The sequence below is a fragment of the Hippoglossus stenolepis genome, chromosome 6 (assembly GCF_022539355.2).
Source record: "Hippoglossus stenolepis isolate QCI-W04-F060 chromosome 6, HSTE1.2, whole genome shotgun sequence".
Lineage (NCBI taxonomy): Eukaryota > Metazoa > Chordata > Actinopteri > Pleuronectiformes > Pleuronectidae > Hippoglossus > Hippoglossus stenolepis.
In genome coordinates, this window is record NC_061488.1 from 9,304,352 (window position 1) to 9,325,832 (window position 21,481).

Genomic DNA, 21,481 nt, shown 5'->3' on the forward strand with positions numbered 1-21,481 from the left:
CATTCATTCGAGCATAAACAGAAAAAAAGTATTATTCACAAAGAGTGATGAGGAAAAAAACAAAACAAACCAGATATTCGAGAAGAAATGCAAAACGTAACTTTTATTTTTGACAGAGACGTCGGCCTGAATTGCCTGAAAGGGTTAAAAGACAACTTGAATGGTGCATTTCAAATAAACACATTAAGCTACACTCAAGAGGGGGCATCACTCAGCATACACTATTTAGTCGAAGTGGAGTATATTTGGTTTTATGACATTATCAATAAAAGGACCACAAATTTATTGTATCTTATGAGTACCTAATCTCCTCCATAACCATATCATCCAGCCACTTCTTAAAACAAGGGGAAAAGTTAGATTTGCATTCTCTTGGTGATTAAAACGTAAAGAAAGTGTAATTGTACAAACATTGATTGACCTGCAGGGTCTCACCTCTGACCCCACATGTTTCCTCTTGATACTGATTCAAATAAATCCTGTGTGGGTACGAGTGCCGATAAGATGACAGTGATCTCTAGAATGACTGTGACGCAGAACTTTATATTGACAAAGATATTGTACGTACATGTAAAGGCACAGCGGTCACCTACAGTTGCTGTCAGAAAGGCCGTCCATGGCTGCAGAGGCCAGAATAAAGACGGAGACAAAGACAGACAGCAGAGCTCTTTATCAGCCTAAACTCATAGAAGTTAAATCTGCAGCCTGGGATCTGTGGTTCAGTGCGGACTGGGACTTTGCTGTTATATCACCACCCTCCAGTTGATTCACCACATAGCAGGAGCACTCTTGTTTGCACTCAAACAATTAAAAGTGCAGACTTGGAAATTGACATTATTATACTCCCTCGCACTGGGAGTTGCACTTTGGGAAATCTGCTTTGCTGTCTCATGGAGTTAATGAGGTGACACACCTACTGCATCTCTATAGTTCTCCCAGAGCTTCCTCGCCACAGACAATCACCCCGACTCAAAGTGTAATTGAGATGTTTCACTGATACAGTTTCAGCGTTCACTCTTTGCAGCGTAGGACAGAGCTTAGTGAGCAAAGTGCAAAGTCTCACAAGAGATCTAACCTTTGGTGTAATGTTCCTCTATGAAAGTGGTCACACAGGCAGGAAGTGTGTGGTGGTTTGTACCGGAGAGCTCCACCCCCTGTTTCTAAGTGCAGCCAGAGAGAACATCATTACTATAGTTCTTTTTAAGATGTTGAATTCTTATGAAGTTGTTCTGAAGCAGTGAACTGCATGCATGTTGTTTTGTATGCTTGCTTCAAATTTGTACGTACCTAATTCCTTTTAAAGAGCAAAAGTACTGATCACTAGAATGGGACTATGCCTAATTTTTTCATTGAAATCCATAAATTATTCTCTGAGAAAACAGTCCTATCTCATAATTTTAAAGAAAGGGGGAAAACAAAATTCCTGGATCTGCCCCCTTGATTCCGGATCCGCACCAAAATGTAATTGGTTCTTTTTCCTGAACCAAACTCCATCCTTCCACCAAGTTTCATGGAAATTGGTTCAATTGTTTTTGCTTAATCCTGCTTAAAAACAAACACACAAACCGAACAGGGGTCACATTTTACATCTTCTGTATTTAACATATGTTAAAAATATTGTGACATTGTAGTTAAACAAACAAACTTAACTTTAACAGCAGGTATTCACTGACCGTCAATAGCGAACTGAGCCCTAACGTTAAACTAAAGCAGGTGATAACTGAATGTGGCCCAGTGGTGAGGGTAAGATGAGCAATTCAGCAAAAAACATGTCAATAACACATCATATCTGTGGCCACATTGAAGCATGACCACAGAGGGCGCTGTTGTGAGGATTGTACTGTTGTTGCTATTATTAGCATCCAACAATACTTAGATACGTCATATTTTAGTTAAATCTCCAGGCACAATACTGTCAGTCTTTTTCAAGTGGTTCATAGAGGCACAACTAGAATACAAATTTCTGTCATTGTCTATTTCCTCAACTGAATTTCCTGAAAATTCCCAATGTGCATGTTTTGAAAATCACAATGTAGATTCTACACTGACATCTGTATGTGTGTGTGTGTGTCCTTGTGCGCGCTCATATTCATGCAAGTCTTTTTTTCCCACTGCAGGTTGTGTGAGACGGTGGTGCCCCTCGAGGACCCTATCATCACAGAGACCACCTCCACACTGCAGGAATGGGGGGTCTTGTGGAAGCAGCTCTACGTGGTCAGTAGCACTTACATCAGAACAAGACACTAAGCTGAAATAAATGTGAGAGTGGATTCGACATTAGCAAGATTTCCAAGGGAGGTGAAAGAAAAACGGCTTTTTGCGAGAAGAAATTGCATCTATCATTGTTTCATTTGTATCCTCCTGAGGGGGTTTGATGGACTAAGCTTCTAGAGTATGTTTTTCTTCTCCGCACTCAGGAGTGGTGAATAGCCTGGGATTTAGCCCAAACACGCATTGACACTTCCTTTACATATTTCCCCATAGCACGTCATTCTGAATCTCACCCTACATTTTCACATACTATCTGCGTAGGGACAGAAATGGTGGCTGGGGAACGGATAATGGCCCGCAGACCTGTCATATGCGATTTCATGCTGTGTCATTCAGCCATTGATTGATCCCGGCCTGCCTCTCAACGTTTTCTGCATCATCTTCAAATCCACCACCTTCAGTCAGCCTTTACTTGCCGGGCAAACGTGATTACTGGAAACTTAAGGCGTCCTTAATCCCGCTAAGTGTCGAGGGGGCAGGCAGAAGTGGTTGGTAGGGTTTTGGAGTTTGGAGCTGAGTGGATACGTTGCAGAGCTGGCAGCAAGTTTTTACATAACCTCTCGCTGAGGACTGCTCATGCTCTGAGCAACCAAGGAGCCCGAGGCATTGGTGTGGTGATGTAACTTCTTCTGAAGCCTGACTAATGTGAAGGGCTGATTTAGCAGTGCTTGTTTTGGTGCTCACCCCCTGTGTGATATGGGCCATGTTGCCGCAGTTGCATCCACGATAACAGGGGGTTTTCGCATTGGCTGGATGTTGATGCATTTCACCTTATTGCTGCCAATTAGAATTCATGGTGCGACTTCAGGGAACAATGGCCTAAGCAGAACTGTGTATCCGTTGTAATGTACACAATGAGCCCTGTGGAATAGTCGTCCAAAAGGGCTCATCAACCCTGACAAAAACCTTTGTTTTTCAGCAGCAACCAGCCGCTGAGAACATGTACTGTTGTCCTCATTAAATTTACACGGGCACTGTGGCGGTGCTTAATCTTTCCATTTATGTAAACAAACCTGGGAGGTAATGTGGGCCTGTCCTGTCATTAGGCAGAAAAGTGTTGTCCTTATTCTGTGAGAAACACTGATTTTAATTCATTACCGTGAGGGGGTCAAAGCACACTTACCAGGGATATGAGTTTTTTGCTTCGATAACAAAACCCGTGGAACATGTTGTTCTTCTATGTGCTGCACGAGTTGTTTTTTAAACTCACTGTAAAATAAATCACCAGATTCTGTTGCACATACTATTCTTTCCTTGTTCAGCTGTAATATTACACATAGTATGAGGTGAATTCTGGGATGATTTTCAGTATTAGTCTTTATACAAATACCACAGTAGTAGGATATGACATATCCTGGCTAAGTCTCTTTTGGCTGCTTCAACAGAAACACAAGGTGGATCTGTTCCATAAGCTCCGTCATGTGATGAACGAGCTCATCGACCTGCGTCGGCAGCTGATCCAGGGTCATCTCGCCCAGGACCAGACTCGTGAGATCAAGCGGCACATCACAGTGCGGCTTGACTGGGGCAACGAGTGAGTAACGCTTAATACTGAACGCACTGCATCAAGAGACCGGGCGGGATTGAATGCTCCACAACAAACATTTGTCTTTAACTGTTGGCCACCAAAGAATACAATATTTCCTTGGCACTAGGAGGGATCTACAATGCCGGCTGAGTGGGTGCATAATAGCATCCTCTATGATGTAATTTTATGGTCATTTAGCAGATGAGTGAATTTCAAGCAGCTTAAAGTCAACGCACATCCCCCTGGAGGAACTGTAAAGCTGTATTCCTACTGTTGCCAGTTTCAGACTCCATCCAACTGAGCTCAGACAGGCATCCATATCAGAGATAAAGATGTGAGGGCTCCAGCTCGGCGGAGGAAGAACTTTATGTGGACGGGCCATCTTTCAATTTAACATAAGATTCACAATTGCACATAAAAACACTGGCACGTTCACTTTGAGCTACATCACAGGGTCGGTCAGCGTCACAGTGTGGGTGTCATGATTGAACAGTATGTTTTAATGTTGAGAACATTCAGAAGTAGAGCCTGAGATACTGTGTTCAGCCTGTCAGTGGTCTGTGGTGCACACTGACCTGAAAGCTGCAGTGATGTGATTTCATGGTCACCGCAGCCCTGAGAGAACTCTGTGACTTCAGGCTGAACAATTTTGCTTAAGTAAAAGGTTATATATATATATACACTAGTACAGCATGAATCAGTGGTACATGTATGCCAAGTATATTCACTGCAGTACTGTACTTAACCCCTTCATTCCCACACTGAGTGAAACATCACTGTTAAAACCCATGAATCCTCGTTCCACTGAAGAATCCCACTGTTCCCAATGATGCCAAACGTGTCTTGCAAAGGAGCTGGAATAAAATGATGCACACGTCAAATCTAAAATTATCCTTCGGGCGCAATGACGTAGCAACCGGAGTCTTCTGTTTAAATATTTACAGAGTTTGTGGTAAACTGATACAGAATACAGTTTAATTTACAGTATAAATAGAAGTTGAGCTGTTTAGGCAGGAAGTTGGGACCTTTTTACTCCTCTACTTTTCTGAGGTGGAGCTTAACAACTTTAAATCCTGTTGCTATGAAATCTATAAGTATTCAAACAACGAAGTTTAAGGAAATATGCTATTATTAACTATTATTAACCATTTGCTACCACTGTTTCTTGGCCATGAACAATTGTTTTGCAACCAGCACAGACCAACCATAACTGTACCACCCCAGTACACAGGCTCATATCCCAAATTGTCAAACTACTCACTATCAGGCTATTATCTACGGATACCCGATGAATGGTGGAGTAAACAGTACATTATTCCTTCTGAAATATACTGTTATAGTATAAAGTACCATGTAGTATAAATACTCAGAGTACAAGTACCTCCGAATTATATCAAAGTAATGTAGGCAAGTAAATGTGCTGAAAAGTGTTTATAAAAGAAGGTTTTTAAAGATTTTAATGTGTTGAGATAAACATCTGATAAACTTTCACTTTTCACTAGAAATTGTATTATGTGATATTGTTTGACTCAGAACCTCTTTTTTTTTTTAACTCTAATTTCTTTCTTCTTCTCTCCTGAACCCTCTTTCACAGGCACCTGGGTTTAGACCTTGTTCCCAGAAAGGAGTTTGAAATGGTGGATCCAGATCAGATCAGCGTATCTGAACTACACAAACTGGTACGTTAGATAACATCATATTTTAAAAAAGTGCATGCTGTACAAATTCCTACCCTGAATTATTAAATAGATTAAATTAATGAAGTGAACGTGTGCATATGATTAAAAATGCAATAACACATCCCCAGCGCATGCACACACTCACCAGTAGCCGTGACTCAAATGATGCTGCCTTTATGAGTTTTTCTTTCCCACTGTGCGCCTCTGTTTCCATTGCACAGCGCGGTTTTACATATAAGAAAGTGTTGCTGGATGTGTAGGGATGTGTGACTGTACCGATTATCAAATCATCCATAAGAAGGTGACTCACAAGAGATGGAGCACGATGCAGCTGCTGGAGCCGCCTCATGTGACCTGTTCTTTATGCTTATCTTACCGCCATATTGAGTGTGTCCCTCTCCGTGCGTCCACGTGACTCCCACCAGCCTGATTGCTGGCTCGCACTGCAGACGTAATGCAAAGTGACAGGGCCAGGTGAGGCAGGGGGTAAATACATACCAATGAATTATTTATTGTTTCTTTTTGATAACTTAACATAACATACTTTAGTTCTGGTTGCTCTCACCCCCCCAAACAGACTGGAGATACATTCCCATGAATAAATAATGTCTCAAATGTATTTTGGCTGTAGCGGTGTTGGACTTCCAAACCTGTCCAGGGACACAGGGGAGACTTTCAGAGGCAGATCTAATTTTAGAAGCACGTGATTACAGCACAGATGTTATGAAATATAATGTAATTCTGCTGGAGATGGTTATCTAGCAGGGGGATCCTTTCAGGTTAGTAGCTGAAGCTCCATATGCTGATCAAAACATTTTCCACATGCCCTGCAGCCTCCCATTATCCCGTTGCCATGTTTCGCACACGCGGTGTTTGTGCACGAAATGCTCTGTCCAGAAACAACAGCGTAGCTCTGCCTTGGCAAAAAGCCACCTGACTCTGTCGATGAAAGTGAGCTAGTTTTTTGGCAGGGCACGAGGTCTTGGCACCTCTTCAGGTAGGGGAGTAGAGGAGTTCTTTTAGGCTGCTGAGCAGAGAGGTATGTGTGGGCGACAGCGGCTTTGTCCTCTCCTCTCCCACACGCTCACATTCTGCCTCATGTGGGCTTCTTTTAGCGCCGCAGGAACAGTAGTGCCGCCACTCTGCATGTACGTAGGTGAGATTTCTGTCCAATTTGAATCTTCAGCTGAGGCCTTACTCTGGTAGCGTGTGTCTGAAGCTGCTCTGAGGTAAATAGGTCCAGCTCTGTGTGGGAAGAGGAAAGGACGGGCCGACTGATCTGACTTCTTTTTCTTTTGAACTTCACTCTTTTCTAGCACGTATCCAGCAGACACTGTGGTCAGCAAAGCACAAATCAGGTACAGTCTTTTCAAAGCTCTTCTACTTTCTCTTCATCTCTCATTTTATATTTCTTCTCCCAAACATGCCATCCCCTTCAGACTCGTATCTGCTGGTTGGCTGTAATCCTGGTGATCTATAAGAGCATGTAGGGTTAAAATTAAAATTACAAGGCGTCACTGCCAAGCTCTATAAGAAGCTCACAGCAACGCTGCCAGGAAGTGAAGGTTGATTCCCACTGGGACCACATATGCCCCAAAGTATGCATGAATGGTGCTTTAAGTCACTTTGAATAGAAGTGTCCACTGGATTTTATTTGTCTGCGAACAACGGTTTAAGGACCTGTTGATTTTTGACTCCATTAAGAAGTGCAATATATTTGACTTTCTGCCATAGTTATCGTTATCTAAATTCTAGTAGATTTCTCATGGAGGCTGAACTGAGCTTATTTATACTGAGAGGAGGCTGGGAAGCAGAAGTGGGCAAAAAGCAACTCATCAGCCAGATGTTTTTCCCCTCGATGGAAGTTAAAGATTTTATCAAATATAAAAAGAATGTATTCAAATGTTCTTATTTTAAAGATATCAGTTATACTTTATATTGAGATATTAGCCTTTTTTCCTATATAAATAAATAACACAACATAATAGCACAATTAATAATGAATGATATACTAATAAGAAAAGCTATATCTGTGCTTGAATACAATCGTAAACTTTTATAGATGAATTAAATGAAGTACAACAGATAAAATACAATGACAACATGTTGCACAATAAATGTGAATTCAGTTGAGTCTTTACTGGGGCAAATTTTTGACTGAAATTTTAAATTGTCGGTCACCTCAACTTAAATGGTTTATTTTTTAATAGTTAGCCTTCAGTAGTCATAGATCATAGGAAAACAGAATCGTTCATTCATTGTTTCTTTATCTGGACGACACCCTGTATGTCGCCCTGCAGTAAATCGTGTGTTCTTTGATGGACAGGATGTAATAAAGTATAGAACATATACTTCGTTGATACCCATCATTGATCTGTTAAATAACTTTATCTATAAACAGAAGAGCACTTGCTTGGACTCCTCCTCAGCTGGGACCCGTCTACTTAGCGGTCACTGTCTTCTGCGTCCCCAGGGCGACAGCACGAGACAGCGCCATGGCGACGGTTGCCGTGTCCCTGTGTCGCACCACCTCTTCATCAATCTGAAGAGCTTCACTTACAACAGCATCAGCGAGGACGCCGACGTCTTCTTCTCTCTGTACGACACTCGCGAGGCCAAACAGATCAGGTATGTGGAGGAATGTCAGTGAAAGCATAACGGCCTTGAATGGTACACATACATGCGCACACACACACACACACACACACACACACACACACACACACACACACACACACACACACACACACACACACACACACACACACACACACACACACACATATATCTACTCACTGTCTGTTGATTCTGTCGCTGACGGACTCTCGGTTTCCTTTGCAGTGAGAAGTTTATGGTGAAACTGAACAAAAATGGCGGACCAAAGAATCCAGAGAAGGTTGATCGTCTGTGTGCTCTCTTCACGGTAACATCCTTCCCCTTCTCCCTGTGAATACAAATATTCAGTATTTCTTCTGCTGACGTTTGACATCTCATCTCTCTTCAGGACCTGAGCAGTAAAGATTTGAAGAAGGACCTGTACATCGTTGCACACGTCATAAGAACTGGTAAATAAACTAGTTTGGTGTCATACTCCTTATTTTTAATGGCAGAGATTTTTATTTTTTATTATCCGTGTTTCCCTCTTTGCATCTTCTTCTCCTTTTTGTGTCCAGGTCGTATGCTGCTGAACGACTCAAAGAAAGGCCCCCCCCATGTGCAGTACAGACGACCTTATGGCTGCGCTGTTCTTGCCATGAGCGATGTTTTCCACACCATCACAGACCTAAAAGAGGAGAAGGACTTTGTGCTCAAAGTTTATACGTGAGTATAAGTGAAGCTCTTCTTCCTCCTCCTTCCTCTGGATTATAAATTCCTCTGAAAAGTGAATAAAAATGACTGGTTGCATGACTTCTGGCCTTTAGGAAGTAAAAGCATCTAAGTATTGAGCTACAGAGGTGTAAATATTGTGCAAATGTTGTGCATGATAACCTAGTGCCTCAGTGTTGATGCCGGCTGTGTTTCGACCAGAATGATAATGAAGTGTCCTCTTGAAAATCAATAGTTGCTCGCCCCAGGCCTGAGATAGGACACTTGGCGTGTTGTGAATCTGGCTGCTTCTGTTAGGCTTCGCCACAGAGAGCCACTCTTATCCACCGGCCGACCCGGGGAAGGAAGGAGACGCAGAAGGAGAGAGGAAGAGACTGAGAGCGATGACACATGGATAATTGAGCAAAGTTAGAGGACAAAGGAAAATAACAACAAGCTCAGCGTTTTCTCTTGCCAGTCAACAGCTAGAATGTCTCCCGGTGTGTCCTCCTCAGTGTCCGCTTGGGGTCAGAGGTCATTCATACACTTCCATCCTGTTACATGACGTTTTTCTTGTGAAGCAGTGTATACTTTACATCTCGGTGTGAAATTCTAGATTCCTGGAATAGAAAGCTGTCGTTTTTATTGGATTTCTCTGCTGACGCGCAGAGCTCTTCCCTTTGAAGAGCAAGCAGTGATTCAGTAGTGAGCTGCCTCCAAACTGTCGGCTCCTATAAGGCTCCAGCCTGTGCATTTCCCCATGCCTTTCCCAGGGGCCTACGGGCCCACAGTAATGAAAAAGGCTGGTAGAGGGCTGGCTGTCAGGTTTGCTTAGTGTGCTGTGCATTTGGGCTAATGTGTTGCTTGATAGCACCTCCCCCTGCTGCTACTTTTCTCCAGGAGGAAATCGGCTCTGGGACACATGCTGTTCATATAGTCCCCATGCACAGAAACCCCATCCCTCCATCTGGACCCACTAATGGGCGCGGCGCTACAGCCCTGCACCCTCCTGTCTTTTCTCTCCAGGTGTAACAACGAGAACGAGTGGTACCAGATACATGAGAACATCATACGCAAGTCCAACACCAAGTACTCAGCTCCCAGCACCAACTATGGTAAATTTGTTGTCTCTGTAGATCTGTTAATTATAGTTATAAAGTCACTTTTTTGTGGTTGAAGTCACAAAGATATTTATGTATTCAAAAGCAAGGTATGCAGTCATCATACAATAAGCATTCCTAGAAATTTCCCCAGAGTTTGAGAAGCACAACTCCAAGATTTAGAGCTGAATCAAAACGTCACTTCTGATGTGCAAAACTGTGAAAAATTACATTTGAAATAAATTCTTCAGCAGCGTTTCTCTGCTTTGTTCCACTTACCCTGAATAATCTACAGAACACACTATCGCCATTTTTTATACACTATTCATTTATTTTTTATATTTACTGTTTCCAAGAAGTTGCTCAGAGGAAGACTGTGCTCAGTGAGCTGCAGTAAAACCACTTACCAGAGACAAAATGTTTTTTATAATACATGTGAACCATGACTTCATAAAGAGCCATTAAACATCCCTTACTATGTAACAGTACTTTTCACTGTGACGAGTGTTGGGCTAAATATGACATTACATGGTTTTGATGTACTGTTTTTACTGAGGTATCCATTTGTCTAAAATGTTATATGTTAGTTAAAATAATCAATTTTGGATACAACAGATTAGACCCTTGTATTTAAATGGGCCAAATGAGTGCATATGTCAGTATTGAGTGAAGTAAATTAACTAATAATAACCTATAAACACATTAAGTGTATTTACTTTAATTTTAAAACTGCATACACAAGCAACATAACATATAGGTTAGTAAAACCTATATATTCTGTTGCTTGTATATGACAGCAGGAGATTTATGTGATGAAGTATTTCAAACAAAATCCAAAACATTTAATTCATTATTAACCAAACTGCTGCAGCAAGTCGCTCCAAGTCTGCAGGCACCAGGATAATATGCACAAGCTCCAACTGGCCAACAGTCTCAGAGTCCACTAGGATTCTGGTTTACATGAACGTGGTGAGCCCTGAAGCTCCCAGGCTCTTTGGTGATGTGAGTTCTCTTCAGTCACTGTCCCGAATCACTAGAATCAGGTCATTAAAAAGATTTGTTCACCAAATCGTTCAGTGCTTGACCGGAGCTCAGACTGCGTCTACGTCGCGCTCACTGAACTGAAACGTGGCCAAATCAATAGTGTGAATTCCTCATGATCCCCGGAAGTGGAAGTTCTGTCGCTTTAACAAACTCTGTTAATAGTTCTTAATTTTTTTTAAAGTTTCCTCATTAAATATTAGAGATGAAGACTGTTTTTTAATGAGCTTTAAGTCTTTTCCCCCGATCACAGTCTCTCTCATTCTGCTCTGACATGAGTCAGTCACAACATTTTAAGTTTGTGTTTATCAGGGAAATCTGTTGAAACAACTTGAACTTAAGTTGTTGCCAATTATTTTCTCGTTGATAATCTAATCAATTAACCGACTACTGTTATTTACTCTAAAAGTGAATATGTATAAAACGTCAGGCAATTCCATCCAAAAACAGAAACTCCCTTCCAATTATTGTGAATTCATTAAATGGTTCTGCAGTTAAAGTTTTATAAAGTTGAAGCACTTAACATCACAGATGATTGTTTCAAAATTGCCCACCCACGTTAAATACAATTATAATAACAAGAAGAAAGAAACATTACATCTTAGAAATCCAGTCAGTGCAGGTCACTTCACATCTTCGGTATGAAACAATCTCTCTGAGCAGGAGTTTACAAACTGGACTCACTGTTTAGCTGAACTCTTCTAATTCACTGTTACTTCTACTCTCATGAGCGACTCACTGTTTAAATTATGACTCATGCCTCACAAAAACCTGTCACAGGGTTTGTGCAGCACCCGTAATTCTCTTTGTTTCTTTGTGTAATTCCACAACACAATTCCTCCTCCCTCTCTCCGTTCTCCCTGGCTCTGATCACGTCTCTCCATCCTCTCTCTTGTCTTGTCTTCACCTCCCCCACATTCTGACTAATGTCTCTTAAATACCCCTCTGTCCCTCCCTTCTCCTCCCTCCCTCCATTTTTGTCTCTTCGCTGTCTTCCCCTTCAATTCCACTTTCCTCCCACAACCCCACACCTCCTCATCTGGCCTCTCCCCCATTTACACACACACACACACACACATTTACTCCCACCACCACCACCTGCCCCCAGGCCTCATCATTTCCCTGCAGTTGCTGCGGGGCGAGCTGGAGCAGATCAGACGGGAGAACCAGGCTGTGTTCAGCAGGGCCCTGGCACTCACACGCAAGCTAGGCTTCCCAGACGTCATCCTGCCAGGTAAGGAGGCAAAGAGCAGTGGGTGGTAATGGGGATGGAGAGGTTCAGGGAGGAGGTGGAGATGAAAGGCCACTTGCTCTGGATGAATTAAAAGCAAATGAAAGGACCAGGGTACTCAGGGTGCAAATGAACGAGGAGTGGAAAAGAAGGATGTGGGACGAGTGAGATCTAGGGGGTAAAAGAGTGAAACAGCAGGAAATAGCCTTAAAGGGATGCAGGAGAGCAGAGTGGGCTGTGGTGACGAGGACATTGTCTGTTTCACAGCACACGATGTACAGTCCAAATGTGAGATAGTTATTGTACAACTCAAGTTTCAGGTTCAAAGAGGTTATATAGTTTCAGTGTTTTACAAAACAACCAAAGATTAAGTCTAGATTTTCTTCTGTGAGGAGAAATTAGATTTTTCTTAATTCCTACCTCATTAATCATCCCACAGCCCCTGAGATTTGTCTGGTAATGTTTTGAAGGGGTGCACTCCGAGGATGGATACATAACTATTGTACATGCATTTGTTAGAATAGACACACACACAACAGTAAAATATAAAAAAAGGTCTTCAAAAAGAAAAGAGGAGTGACAGTTTGTTTATTTTGGTATATTTCATCACCTTATATTTCGCTTTGTATCTACTGAGAATGTATGCTCCTCTCCTCTCCTCTCCTCTCCTCTCCTCTCCTTTCTCTCCTCCTCTCCTCTCCTCTCCTCTCCTCTCCTCTCCCCTCCTCTCCTCCAGCTCTTTCCACTTTGCCTGAAATACCTCCCAGTATCACTCCTTGTGACTCATCTGTCCCCAAGGAAATGACTTGGATATAAATAACCATAATCTGATTTTATAAATAACTGCAATATCTTCCTGCACCGTTGCCACTGATATTTATTCCATTAAACACTGACCTCACAAAACAAGGTGCTGCTGCAGTCATGAGCTACAGTGTGTTACGGCTCAGCAGGGTCACTTCTCATTGACGGGAACAACAATGTGTTCTTGCACATCTGAGTCCGCACAGCAGCTTAATTTATGTTGACCACTCGCAGTCCATCTGTAGAGCAGAGGCTGACATGTACTTATTAACATCGCCTGGGAGGAGACATGATTGTAATCATCGTCCTATGAATTGTCTGAGATGTCCTGCTGGTGTCATTAAAATTGAACCTCAAGCTGAGGGGGCGGGGGGGGATATTCCACCAGGATAACATGTACTTCTATAACATTGTCGAGTCAACAACGGACACTTAAATAAAGAGTGAAACTGTCGCAGCAGAACTAGAGATTTGACTTTGTTATTGTGTTAATTGTCATAGGAGACACACGCAATGACCTCTATCTGACCCTTGAGCGTGGCGAGTTTGAAAGAGGCGGCAAGAGCGTCCAGAAGAACATCGAAGTCACGCTCTACGTGCTCTATGCTGACGGCGACACGCTCAAAGTATGACACATATGTACACTAGTCGTTCTGTCCCATATCACCCATGCATGACTCATGATGCGTGTAATGTTCCTCCCATCCTTCCACGCGTTAATTTGATTAACCGCTTATGTCGTTTAAAAATGAATCTCTTTTCTTCTCTTTTTAGGACTGCATCAGTTTGGGCAGCGGGGAGCCCAGCAACAGCGAGTACCGCTCCTTCGTCCTTTACCACAACAACAGCCCTCGCTGGAGCGAGATGGTCAAGCTGCCCATCCCCATAGATCGTTTCAGAGGGTCCCACCTACGCTTCGAGTTCCGACACTGCTCCAGTGAGTCAGTAATGCGGCCCAGTGGCAGTCGTCCCTCAGCACACGAGTTTATTAGGACAGACTGGATCACGCTCCGAGCTGTGCGAGTGTGGCGTGCGCAGTGATGATGCATGATACTATGATGTGCTTTCTTTCAGCTAAAGACAAAGGGGAGAAAAAACTGTTTGGTTTTGCCTTCACGCCTCTGATGAGGGAAGATGGGACCACGCTGTCAGATGAGAGCCACGAGCTGTATGTGTACAAGGTATGAGCAGGTTTCACACACACACACACACACACACACACACACACACACACACACACACACACACACACACACACACTCGCGCTGGGAGTGTGAGACGAAGACACCTTTTGGTTTGCCTTTATCTTTGACCTGTGTGTTTTTAGGTTTTCAATAAAAATGATGATGGCCTGGCTGCGGTGGTGGTGGTGGTGGTGGGGGGGGGGTGTTTCTGTGTTGATGGAGTGTCCCGTCCTGGGAGACAGCTTCATAACATGTTTTCAGAGTCTTGTCAGATTTTGACAACGTGATGAAATGTGTGTTTTTTTCCTGCTCTCCATCATCAAAAACTGTAGCTGCTATGTGATCAGGGATCAGCCCTCCATGGTCTAAAAACACTGTGATTTGGTATAATGGTAAAGGTGTTTTTACCATTATATACCATTACATTTTAAAATGATCACAGCTTTAGGGCTGTCACATTAATAAATCAATGTCATACTATTTTGGGTGTTGAGGGAGTTCCAAAAGGAAAGAAATAATGTATTTTTTTAACTTTCTGAACATTTGTGTGCAGTTCACAAACCTAAGATGTTTTCATGCCACTCCAAACTGGTATCGGGCCTAATCCAGGTTTCTGAAAACATAAGCAGTTGTTTATCAGATCACAACATTCCAAAAACCCACTATCAGAAACCTCCAATCACCAACAAGGGCCAACTATTATAAAATAAGCATATCTGGTTTTGTCATTGGTCAGAAGCAGCCCAACAACAATTTCCTACAATTACATAACTGCTGCAAGATGGAGAAGCCAATAAAATGTGTCTGTGCTCTCAGGCCAGACATTAAAAACCAACCTCACTGACACCCTGCTGTAGTTATGTGAAGGCCACTCATCCACCAACACTTTGTTCAGTGACGTGTGTGATGATATTTAACAGTCTCCAAGGCCTTAATGAACGATCTCTAAAACCTCCTGTGTCCGACCCACTAGTGTGATGAAAACGCCACCTTCAGTAACCAGGGTCTGTATCTGAGCCTGCCCTGCTGTAAGGAGGACTTCAACAGTTGCCCCAACCTGCCGGCCAACCTGCCGTTCCAGAGAAGCCCCAAAGAGGCCCTCTGCGTCTCCACCATACTCTGCTCCACCAAGCTCACACAAAACGGTGATCTCATCTCATCTCATCTTACCTACTATACTCCTCTTCCTACATTTTCACTTGACCGTATTCATTTGGATTAAACTCTGTGTGATTTCTGTTTTCAGTCGACCTTTTGGCTCTTCTGAACTGGAAGGCCCATCCGGACCGGGTGTTGGACATCCTCGGTCGACTGCGTCAGACCAGCGGCGAGGAGATTGTCAAGGTCGCTGTCTTCAGATCATGTATCTAATGATGTGCAGGATGTAAAGAATATTTATTGTCTCTGTGGCTTCCTTGACCACACACTACATCAAATATTTAGATTCCCTGGTCATAAATAATCAGAATAAAACATCTGTTAGTGTGTGAGACAGAAGAAGCCACATTATTATTTCAGGACTTATTGCCTTGTGTGTTTTGGATGAAGGGGGCTACCCTTTGTTTCTATTCTAGTGCTCAGCGAGGCCTTTAATGTGACGGCTGTTCTAAGTGTTGTCTTCTGTTTTTTCCTCACAGTTCTTGCGAGATGTCCTGGATACACTCTTCTGTCTTTTAGATGACAACACAGATAAATACGGGCCACTGGTTTTCCAGTCACTGGTAGGAAATTTAATAAAACGCACACAACACAAATTGAATAATTTAATGTGACTTGAAGCAGAGGAAATAGACATAACATCTTTATATACGTGTGTGTGTTCAGGTGTTCATCATCAACTTACTCAGGGACAGCCGTTTCTACCACTTCAGACCTGTCATGGACGCCTACATCCAAAACCACTTTGCTGGAGCTTTGGCATACAAGTACGACAACATCTACTTGATTCATCTCGGTAAACATGACAATTCAAATACATACCCACACCGTTACATGTGATATTGACTGCCATCGTCTCTGCAGGGAGCTGGTTCGATGTCTGAAGTGGTACATGGACCGCTCGGCCGAGGTCGTCCGACAGGACCACATCCAGGAAGCCATGAGGGTAAAGAATCACACGGACTTCTGTCTGGTTTAGATTCAGAAAGGCAGAATAACACAAGTGTCTTGGCTCCTTCTACTGGGATTAATTGGTATAAGACATGTGGACATGGTCAATAAGGATAAAGATAAGGGCTGATAAGGAGTAATGTGAGTAGTGAATTCCCTGCAGAGAGAAAAGCTAATGAAAGGAAGTCATAAGAAACCTCTGCAGGTATTGATAAGTGCAACATTTACACGTTTTTTTAATTGTCTGATGAGATGATAAAATTTCAGTTTCGATACCTGAAAATTGGAAATGTTTCATTAATGTATTGATTTCCAATCACAATCCGATTTAGTGCTCAGTTGTTATTCTATGTTACGGAGCTGATCATTTCCTCCCATGTGACGTGAACCTTGGCTGACTGCGTGTCTCCGTCAGGCTCTGGAGTACCTGTTCAAGTTCATCGTCCAGTCTCGCATCCTGTACTCGAGGGCGACCTGCGGGATGGAGGAGGAGCAGTTCAGGGCGAGCATCCAAGAGCTCTTCCAGTCCATTCGCTTCGTCCTGAGTCTTGACAGCCGCAGCTCAGAGAACCTGGTTTTCACGCAGGTCAGACAGATTAATGTCACCTGTCTTTCTTTATTTTCTTTCATAAATGTGTTTATGTTTTTCATTTATTCATCTTCACAGTTTGAGTTCAAGTTTCATTGATTTGTTTTATTAACTTGTTTCTCATTTCGTTCTTGTGACTTATTCCACCTTTTTGTTCTGTGCATTTGGTGATTGATGCTTTAACCCCTCGACCCCCCTGTTGCCCCATCCTTGGCTTGCTCTTGGACAGTTTAGGGGTGTGACCAGCTGCATGCCTGTCTGTGGTCACGCTCAAGGGCTCTCGTCCATCTCAGTAAGTCACAGCGCCACCCTGTGTTGGCTCGACAATGCAACAGAGGCTGTCATGAATAGCAGCCTGTTATAACAGGATGATGTATATTTTGGTGATAAGCAGTGAGTGGTTTAGATTTTTTTACCGAGATTGAATATGAAGAAAGTTTTCCGACAGTAAGATCTTGATCTCGTTCCTTTTGGATTATTGATAAAAATCTTAACTCTGGGATATTCTCTCATGTCAGTGTGTGTATAATTTTTTGTGATGTTTTTATATATGTAAGTATAACATGCTACACTCTACAAAACTCATCTCCGTGCTCTTTGTTTTCCCCCTCAGGCAGCGCTGCTGAACAGTTTCCCTGATATCTTTGATGAGCTGCTGCAGATGTTCACTGTTCAGGAGGTGGCAGAATACGTCAGGGGCACCCTGGGGAGCATGCCCAGCACAGTGGACATTGGCCAGTCTATGGATGTAGTCAAACTGCAGTCCATAGCTCGTACAGTCGAGAGCCGCCTCTTCTTCTTCCCCGGTGAGACAAATATGAAGGGTAACAAAGTGTTTGTTATTCTCTGAAGTTACCACAGCAACCATGTGTATATGTGTCTGTATATGGTTGTGTATGCAGCATTTAATTTGTCATGCTTTCTCTTTTTATTCAGAGTCTCGTAGTATTTTGCTGCCGGTGGTTCTGCATCATATCCACCTGCATCTGCGCCAGCAGAGGGAGCTGCTCATCTGCTCTGGTATCCTCACCAGCATCTTTTCTATAATCAAGACCAGCTCTATGGTAAAGTACATTGTGTTTTATACACACATCTGACTGAAAAACCCATTTGATGACAACAAAATGTTATTTCTAATTACAGAATTACAGTAATACATCTGTAGCTTGAACAGACTGGAGTCTTTCCATGAAGCAGCATGTTTACATCTCAGTTGTTGACTCAGTGTTTCCCTGCTTCCTTGTGCCTGTACTCTGTGTCTCAGGACTCTTCGGTTCAGGAGGAGGTGGAGATGATGGTGGAGAGCCTCCTGGACGTGCTGCTGCAGACTCTGCTGTCCATCATGAGCAAGTCTCACTCTGTGGAGACGTCCAGAGGACAACGCTGTCCGCAGTGCACTGCCGAGATAACTGTAAGCTTCCGCTCCATGCTCCTCTTCAATGTGCAGTCAAAACAAGTTGGATTTAGTGATTTTTTTCAAATTTGATTACCCTTTCTAATCATATACGTCCATGTCTGTCTCTCGTACAGGGGGAGTATGTTTCCTGTCTCCTGTCTCTGCTCCGACAAATGACAGAGCTCCACTTTCACCATCTACTGAACAACTTCCACAGCAAGGAGGAGCTGAAGGTGAGAAACCTCAAAGCAGAGCAGTTTTCTGTGGCCTGTTTAACACATATATCTAGACTGCATAAACATTGTTAATATATTCACGCAGGAGTTCCTGTTGAAGATCTTCTGTGTGTTTCGCAACCTGATGAAACTGACTATCTTCCCCCGAGACTGGAGCGTCATGAGGCTTCTAACTAGTCAGTGAGTCTGCTTTTCCTCCTCTGTCACACTGTCATTGTCCCAGAGATGGTAAGGATGCACAGCCAACTATTAGATCAGACTCTCTTCAGATAATCCTGCTCTGAAGGTGACGCTCGTGTTGCAAATTGTTTCATCTATTTTTGGCCGCTGCCTCGTTTGGTAAGCTGACAGTGTAATGTTTGCCTTCTGCAGAATCATCGTAGTGACAACACAGTTCCTGTCTCCGGCGCTGCACAAGAACTTCTCAGAGGCCGATTTTGATTTCAAGGTGTGTGCTCCGACAGCGGGGGGCTGGTGTTTTGGGGAACTCACTACACTATAAAACCAAAGTATATCAATATTTATCACATGAAACTCACAATGATTTGTACAATTTAACAATGACAACTAATTGTTGCTTTTGTCTGTGGTGTGTGTCAGGTGTGGAACTCCTTTTTCAGTCTCACTGTGCTGTACATCAACCAGCCCAGTCTGCAGCTGGAGGCCCTCGGCCCTGCTAAGAGAAAGAAAGTCCTCGACAAGTGAGAAACTACCAAACACTTAACATTCTTTATGACTCTGGTTCTGTTATTGATTTAACTCTTTAACACTTGTTTATCCACTGTCTTCTTTGCAGGCATGGAGATATGAGAGTGATGATGGCGTATGAGCTCTTCAGCATGTGGCAAAAATTAGGTGTGTCATCTCTCTTCAAGTACCACAGTGCACACCACAACGTGCCACACATGTATATGTTGCTTCCTGCATTTAGATCTTAAAGGTTCAGTGTGTAGAATTTAGAGACCTCTATTGGTGAAGCTGCATGTTGCAGCTGAATACCCCTCATCTCACCCTCCCCTTCCAAACATGAGAGAGAACCTGTGGTAGCCTTTGATTGTCATAAAAACTCAAAAGGTGTTTAGTTTGTCCAGTCTGGGCTACTGTAAAAGACATGGCGGCCTCCGTAGAGAGGACCCGCTCCTGATGTAAATATGAAGTATTTAAATATAAAGAGTAAAGAAAACAACAATTAGTACAAATTAAATGAAACACACTGGGGAAAACATTACTAGGATTATTTTAGATTCAAATTCTGCCAATAGAACCCTTTCACCTAAATCTTACACACTGGACCTTTAATGAAATCAGCCAGAACAGTTGCTCACATGAACATGAATCTCTCTCTCTCTCTCTCTCTCTCTCTCTCTCTCTCTCTCTCTCTCTCTCTCTCTCTCTCTCGCCCTCCAGGTGACAATAAACCCCACTTTATCCCGGGAATGATGGGGCCCTTCCTGGGAGTCACCCTCGTCCCTCAAACTGAGGTTCGAAATATCATGATCCCAATTTTCCACGACATGATGGACTGGGAACAGAGGAAAAACGGCAACTTCAAACAGGTCATTAGGACGTTATCGTGTCAAGGAACACAGACTGTGCACTGGGGCTGTTGTGATAAAAATGGACAGCTTTTTGCCACGCACTGTAATCATCCTTTTGTTTTTTTCGTCTGAATGTGTTAATGTGTGTGTAGGTGGAAGCGGAGCTGATGGATAAGCTGGACAGCATGGTGTCAGATGGGAAAGGCGATGATAACCACAGAGAGCTCTTCAGCCTTTTGTGAGCATCAAACCTGTTTATTCGGCCTGTGGAGTGATATTCAGAGTGAAGCTGCTCTCATACTATCCTAACACACTTCTCTTTGTTGTCTGGCTTTTCACAACCCAGGACCCAGCTGTTCGGCCCTTATCCGAGGTGAGGTGTGACGCCTGCACGGCCAAGGCCAAGAGACGTCCTGATTCATGTCTATTTACTTCCTTTGCTGCTTATCTTGAGTAAGAACGCCTCACTGTATTTTCTGTGCAGCCTGCTGGAGAAGATAGAGCAGGAGACCTGGAGAGAGACGGGGATCTCGTTCGTCACATCAGTCACACGACTCGTGGAGCGATTACTGGATTACAGGTACACTGAGATTATGTCACGCATGATAAACGCACTAGTTTGTGTTGCAGAACAATGAGAATCCTGAATCTTTATGTTTAGGGACTGCATGAAAGGAGATGAGATGGAGAACAAGAAAATTGGTGGCTCTGTCAACCTCATGGTAAGACATTACTGAGAGTGTCTGGATTTGTACAGTAATAATTCATGGACTGATTTACTTTTTATTTTATCATTCACCTCCAGAACTTCTACAAATCGGAGGTGAACAAGGAGGACATGTACATCCGTTACATCCACAAGCTGTGTGACCTGCATCTTCAGGCAGAGGACTTCACAGGTAACTAGGTGCTGGTTTCTGTGGTGTGACGCGGTTCAGTCGAAGGTTTGGTGGTGTCTTTGTTGGCTTGATACAGGTTTTCACAAAGCCACTTTTGGTCTGGCGCTGATTTTACTTATCTTAGATGATTAGATGTCTTCTATGAATTGATCTGCTGATTTTGCTTAATGCAGAATTCAGTTTTATTGAACTTTGACATTTGAATTCATCAGGCTCTCCAGTCAGTTGGAGGGAGGTGGGGGACCGACTGCTCATTTTGGAAACACTTGTCATTTGTGATCTTGTTTCATGACTGTACAGCAGCAGAGAAGGAGGGATGCTGCTCTGTCCTAGTGTGTGTGCGAGCACAGTGAAGGTTAATGACAATCATCCATTTAACGATTGCAACTCTACCCACGCTGCTGACACGACCCGCAAGCTTTTAGCCACGCCACTGACAAAAGAATTTCCCTGGGGTTAAATCCACTCTGCAGGATTGTGTGTGTGTGTGTGTGTGTGTGTGTGTGTGTGTGTGTGTGTGTGTGTGTGTGTGTAACTGTATTTGTTCAACATCTCTGTCAGTTAATTTTC

General features: G+C 43.1%; 1 protein-coding gene across 4 annotated transcripts in view; it reads left to right on the forward strand.

Annotated features, from left to right (window-relative positions):
* LOC118111673 (dedicator of cytokinesis protein 3) overlaps nt 1-21,481 on the forward strand; it is a 46,355-nt gene that overhangs the window by 10,673 nt on the left and 14,201 nt on the right. For 2 of the 4 annotated variants that reach the window (XM_035160472.2, XM_047340470.1), the window contains exons 5-37: nt 2,118-2,214; nt 3,657-3,805; nt 5,394-5,478; nt 6,795-6,836; nt 7,880-8,106; nt 8,320-8,401; nt 8,483-8,543; nt 8,652-8,799; nt 9,811-9,899; nt 12,034-12,159; nt 13,462-13,586; nt 13,735-13,897; nt 14,035-14,141; nt 15,118-15,289; nt 15,391-15,488; nt 15,782-15,865; nt 15,969-16,069; nt 16,167-16,248; nt 16,669-16,839; nt 17,456-17,648; nt 17,779-17,906; nt 18,107-18,253; nt 18,373-18,471; nt 18,560-18,654; nt 18,847-18,922; nt 19,075-19,175; nt 19,271-19,329; nt 19,882-20,030; nt 20,165-20,250; nt 20,359-20,385; nt 20,497-20,592; nt 20,674-20,734; nt 20,818-20,911. In XM_035160472.2, the coding sequence (XP_035016363.1) occupies nt 2,118-2,214; nt 3,657-3,805; nt 5,394-5,478; nt 6,795-6,836; nt 7,880-8,106; nt 8,320-8,401; nt 8,483-8,543; nt 8,652-8,799; nt 9,811-9,899; nt 12,034-12,159; nt 13,462-13,586; nt 13,735-13,897; nt 14,035-14,141; nt 15,118-15,289; nt 15,391-15,488; nt 15,782-15,865; nt 15,969-16,069; nt 16,167-16,248; nt 16,669-16,839; nt 17,456-17,648; nt 17,779-17,906; nt 18,107-18,253; nt 18,373-18,471; nt 18,560-18,654; nt 18,847-18,922; nt 19,075-19,175; nt 19,271-19,329; nt 19,882-20,030; nt 20,165-20,250; nt 20,359-20,385; nt 20,497-20,592; nt 20,674-20,734; nt 20,818-20,911 (3,620 nt within the window). The remainder of the gene's footprint in view (nt 1-2,117; nt 2,215-3,656; nt 3,806-5,393; nt 5,479-6,794; nt 6,837-7,879; nt 8,107-8,319; nt 8,402-8,482; nt 8,544-8,651; nt 8,800-9,810; nt 9,900-12,033; nt 12,160-13,461; nt 13,587-13,734; nt 13,898-14,034; nt 14,142-15,117; nt 15,290-15,390; nt 15,489-15,781; nt 15,866-15,968; nt 16,070-16,166; nt 16,249-16,668; nt 16,840-17,455; nt 17,649-17,778; nt 17,907-18,106; nt 18,254-18,372; nt 18,472-18,559; nt 18,655-18,846; nt 18,923-19,074; nt 19,176-19,270; nt 19,330-19,881; nt 20,031-20,164; nt 20,251-20,358; nt 20,386-20,496; nt 20,593-20,673; nt 20,735-20,817; nt 20,912-21,481) is intronic. The other 2 variants (XM_035160474.2, XM_035160476.2) reach the window with 1 other exon arrangement.